Consider the following 5,332-nt stretch of genomic DNA (forward strand, 5'->3'; position numbering starts at 1 on the left):
GGGCTTCGGTATTCATCGATTCCCATAATAAGTTGGCAACATGTTTATCAGCAGGACGAGGATGGCTTACCAGAATCTTTATTGGAAACAGATAATCGAACCCTACCCCTTGGACCCATCCTTGCTGATGTCCATCGTCAACTCAATACCATGCATAATGGTAAAACACCAGGTCAAGATCGTATCCCAGTCGAGTTTTTAAAGTATGCAGACGAGGCCGTTTTGAGAGAGCTACATGATACCAACGAGCTTCCTGACGCCTGGAGACAGAATGTCATTATCCCGATACACAAAAGGAGCAGACCTGTGTCTATCCATGATTATCGGCGAATTTGTTTGAGCAGTACGGGGTATAAGATGCACGTGTTGTGGGTTCTTGAGGGTTTAAAGAGTTATGTGGGAGATATTAGAGTCCACCAAGCAGCCTTTTTAGGTCAAAGATCTGCCATTGATCATTTATTTGTAGTGCAGCGGGTATTACAGGAGAGCTGGAATGGGGGAATTCCTGTTAAGGTGATGTCACTGGACATAGAGAAGGCTTTTGATCCAGTAAACTTGAAGGCCCTTCCTGCGATACTAAAAGGTATTGTATCCTATTGAGTCGATGTCCTTCAGATCAATTATTTTTGTTTCATTTTTAGCCAAAGGTGTGCCGCATTGTGTCATAAATCGTGTTATAGCCTGCTTGACCGGTGGTGATATAGAACAAACCAGAGAGCTTTCCCAGCCCAGTGTGAGGAGAATGGGGGTGAAGCAAGGCGGTCCTCTAAGTCCTTTTATTTTCAACCTTGTAATGGAAGCTGTTTTAGAGACAGTCGAAGAAGAATTAGGAATCGACTAATCCTGGATGATGTCCCGGGAAGCAAAAACAGAAGCTATGGTTGCTGACGAGAAGCGAAAACGAACTCTTGTCTTATGGCTAGGGAACCAAATGCCTGGCATTATGCAATATTATTTCCCAAAAGGGAAAATTGGATTAAACCAATTTGTGCATGAGGGGACCGAAACTTGACTTAAATTAAGTTTAATTTTTTTTTTGCTTCCCGGGACATCACCCAGAATTAATCAATTGCTTAGACGTTCACATATCGTCGCTGTTGTGTTATCTTGTGACAAACGCTATTTTGGGGTAAACTGAGTGAAATATGCCTCATTACTGGTCTAAAAATCTTTACAAAGTGGCGTTTTCAGAATTTGGACATTCTGCTTGGTTACTGAGATATAGCGAGAAACACGCTGAGAATTTTTTTTTGCTTCAAATGACTGTGTCTGGGGATTGGCTCAAGTTATTTTGATGTATAAGATGTTTTTATGTGCAAAACTATCTGAGAAACACAAGGGCATAATTATTTTCAAAACAAAAATACACGAATTACGAGAAAAATGCAGTTTATATTTTAAACTGGAAAGATTTTTGTTCTATGGAAAATTTCCCATGCACGATTCTGACACGCCATACAAATTTTGTCATCAATACACACCTATGACAAGGACGCCAGGTCTCAGTTAAAGAATTTCCTTCGAGCCCGAGGTAGACCACCCAATGTCCCAGTTCGGGATATGCTGGCCCTTATTTACATTTCCCTCTCTCTTATTTCTCCTTCCGAGAAGCTCCCTGTCCTTCCTTGTAGACCCGACCAGTTGCCAGAGTGCCACTATGCGACCGCCATCGCCCTGCATAGAAGGAAGCTGAAGCGAAAGCGACCCGATGGTCTGATAACTTCCCCGCTGGTCTGAAGAATACCATCCGCCAACCCGGTACTCGACGACCTACTGACAAGGCACTGTGTCGCTTATCTCCCGTTTGCCCGAAAGTTACAAGTTCTGCTCTTCTCTCCATTTCATCATATACGCCTTCTCTCCTCTGTCCTTGATACAACTGTTGCTAAACCGATGATGAAAATGAGCCTTTGAATATCTTAACCAAGCATAAGTCTCCTTCAAAAAAAATCAAATTTGTATTCTGTTTTAAGTTTAGTTTTAAGATAGCTGTTAATTTTATTCTTCATTAAAACTATTGTCCCCCATCTTGTAAATAGAATTGCATCCGTAGTTTCAGGATATCTGTAAAATTTCTCATAAATATTTGTTCCCCCTTTTATATACCAAACTATATTTTTAGTTTTAAGATAACTGTAAAATATTTCGTAAAAAACTATTCCTCCTCTTTTGAATATCAAACTGGATTCCTTGTTTTAAAATTTTTCATAAAAAAAATCTTTTGAACCCATTCTTGTATATAAAACTTTATTTCTAGTCTGTAGCTGTAGAATTCTTCCTCTCAATATACAAAAAAAATATCTGAACGTAGTAACCTCCTAGTTTTAAGTATTTAAAATGTAAAAAATAATTTGGCACCGCCAAGCTAACGCATTTGTGCCTATCAAATAAACGAACTGAATAAAAAAAACCTATGACACGCGTGAGTGCGACTTTTGTTTACATTTTCTTCTTTGAATTGTTTATATCATGTATCCCTAACTTTAAAAATCGTTTATCTCGAAATGTGCTAAATGGCGCTTGTCATCAGATAGCACTACAGCTACGATATGTCGTGTGAACTGTTTGGAATATTTGTGTCTAACTAGGTCTTGGGTACTAGTTTAGATACTTCGTCTAACTAGACACCCAGTTGGTGCTAGTTATTGACGAGATGAATTCGAAACACAAAAAAGTCAAACTTAATTTCAGTTTGGTTCTGTGCCCTAAATGTGCAAATTGGTTTAATCCAATTTTTGCTTTTGGGAAATAATATTGCATAATAACATTAAGCTAATATCTATTTCATTCGCACGGATTTCGAGATGAATTTCACAGGGAATTTTGGGCAGAATTTCACCCGGAATTTCACGAGGAATTTAGCCAGGAATTGCGCACGGAGTTTCACATGGAATTTTGCACATAATTATGCACGGAACTTCGCGCTGAATTTCATACATAATTTCGCGCAGAATTTTTCACGGAATTCTTCACCGAAGTTCGCACGAGGCTTTGCGGTATTATACGCGAAATTTTGCACGGAATTTCGCACGGAATTTTGCACTGAATTTCGCGCGGAATTTCGCCCGGATCTCCGCACGGAATTTCGAGTGGGATTTCTTCCGGAATTTTGCTCGGAATTTCGCGCTGAATTTCGCACGAATTTCCGCATGGAATTTCGAGCGGTTTTCAACCGGAATTTCGCTCGGAATTTCGCGCGAAATTTCGTACGGAATTTTGCACGGAATCTCGCACGAAATTTTGTCTGGAGTTTCGTGCAAATTTTGCGCTGAATTCGCACGGAATTTCTCACGCGGAATTTCACACGGAATCTCGCGCGGAATTTCGCACGGAAGCTCGTACGGAATTTTGCATGTAAATTGGCAAGGAATTTTTCACGGAATTTCGCGCAGAATCTCGCACGGATTTTCGCATGGAACTTTACTCTGAATTTCGAGCGGGATTTCACATGGAATTTCGCACGGGATTTAATTTCGAGCGGAATTTCGCGCTGATTTTCACACATAATCTCGGGCAGAATTTCGCATGGAATTTCACGCGGAATGTCGCAGGGAATTTCGCACTGAATTTCACACGGAAATTACCACGGAATTCCGAACGGGATTTTGTGGTATTCTACGCAAAATTTCGCGAGGAATTTCCCATGAAATTTCGCATGGAATTTCGCGCGGAATTTCCCCTGAGAAATTCCAGGTGAAACTCCTTCTTTGCGATATTAACCTTTAAATTTTATTGAACGATAAAATTGTAAATTTTATATCTCAAAAACTACTGAAGACAATTGAATGAATTTTTGTACACTTATGGAATGATATATATATACTATCTCATAAAAATATTTCTACTGTATAATTGTGTGGAAAACGTTAATTTGCATCTGTTTAAAAAAATCAAATGTATTTTTTCTTTGGTTGTTCCCGCTAAAAAAAATTAAAAAAGGTTATCAAATTACGCGGCAATCTTACACCTTCAATGATCTCTATTGATAATTTTTAATTTTTGTTCCTATCGAGAGTTATGGAAGATTTTGTAACGGTTGGTTCCTTCAACGCACAAATCGCTTTAGAAGAGTATATCTCTTGTCCAAAATTGCCATCTCTGATATTCTAAGCTTAGATAAGATAAGTTTCAAGTATATTGTAGTACCCCAGTTACTAGTTAGATACAAAATACTAACTCTGGTTATCGTGTTCATCTACCCGAGTTTCTCTAATTTATTTACAATGATGTGCAATATAAGAAAGGTACACATTTTATAGGAATGCATATTTCACGGTTTGTATCCACCTCCGTCCAAGGTACAGAAGTGAATAAGAGGACTGAATCATCAGTCATAAGTCGTGACATAAAGCACGAACGCATCATCATCCGCTACGCATCTCAATGCAAGCAGCGATAACGGGTGACATGACTACATAGTGATAGGACATACACATCACGTTGCTGTGGAATTTTTCGTGAATTACAACTCACATGATTTATCTTCTATATAAAGCAATTGCAATATGTAGATTTTATCCAGTCCAAGCCATCTGAATAGCACTAACAGAAGTTCGCTACAAATCATGAGAAACGCAACTGTTTTAGCTGTCATCGGTCTCGCCACTTGTTGTTTGATTCAGGCTGCACCCAACGGTGAGTAGCGGTGAAAACAGTATTAAGATTTTATGATGTTTAATCAGTTAAATCCACAGATATTATAAAAATATGCGGTCCTAATGAGGAATACTCTACCTGCGGCACTGCTTGTCCGCAGACCTGTGAATCTATAAAAAAGCCACCACATGCATGCATACTAATATGCCGAACTGGGTGCTTCTGCAAGTCTGGTTATGTCCGTAATGCGTACGGGGCTTGCATCCGTCCATGCCAGTGCTCATTAGTGCTACCACTGCCATACTTACCGCCAAGGCTTCCATGCGAACCGGAAAATCCCAGCGAGAGCCCTAAATCACCATGCGATGCGCCCAAAGTCCCATGTTCTGCTCCGAAACCACCTTGTGGTAAATGAATGATCTAAGCTATGAGAATAATTCTTAATAATATCATAATATCATAAAATATGTAATAAGACGTGTATCGAAAAATATAAGAACTGCATAAATTTAATTCTGATTTGTTTTTCGTCGCCTACTGGTGCTTGGAGTCAATTAATGAACTTTTTGTCGAGTTGTCGTTTTTGTGCATGTCGTTATCGCTGTGCATGTTGTATTGAATACTTTACGGTGACGTCACAAATGAACTGAGTGTTCATTTTTGACAGTTCGCTTGTACTGTTTACATGGACTTAGAAAAATTCTTTACGATTTCCTACGAGCGCATCTAGTCGTCC

The 5,332-nt window shown here is 39.3% G+C and overlaps 1 protein-coding gene across 1 annotated transcript; it reads left to right on the top strand.

Moving 5' to 3' along the window:
* Positions 1 to 4,516: 4,516 nt before the first annotated feature.
* On the top strand, positions 4,517 to 5,090 carry LOC131693912 (cysteine-rich venom protein 6-like). Its single transcript, XM_058982178.1, has 2 exons — positions 4,517 to 4,635; positions 4,695 to 5,090. The coding sequence occupies exons 1-2, from the start codon at positions 4,566 to 4,568 to the stop codon at positions 5,009 to 5,011; spliced, it is 387 nt and encodes a 128-aa protein (XP_058838161.1). The 5' UTR covers positions 4,517 to 4,565; the 3' UTR covers positions 5,012 to 5,090.
* The last annotated feature ends 242 nt before the right edge of the window (positions 5,091 to 5,332 follow it).

The sequence above is a fragment of the Topomyia yanbarensis genome, chromosome 3 (assembly GCF_030247195.1).
Source record: "Topomyia yanbarensis strain Yona2022 chromosome 3, ASM3024719v1, whole genome shotgun sequence".
Classification (NCBI taxonomy): Eukaryota; Metazoa; Arthropoda; class Insecta; order Diptera; family Culicidae; genus Topomyia; species Topomyia yanbarensis.

Bases quoted from the DNA above. Each gene is read 5' to 3' on its own strand.
- LOC131693912 (XM_058982178.1), top strand. From the start codon at position 4,566: ATGAGAAACGCAACTGTTTTAGCTGTCATCGGTCTCGCCACTTGTTGT. The intron at 4,636-4,694 runs GTGAGTAGCGGT...TTAAATCCACAG, and splicing joins GATTCAGGCTGCACCCAACG to ATATTATAAAAATATGCGGT.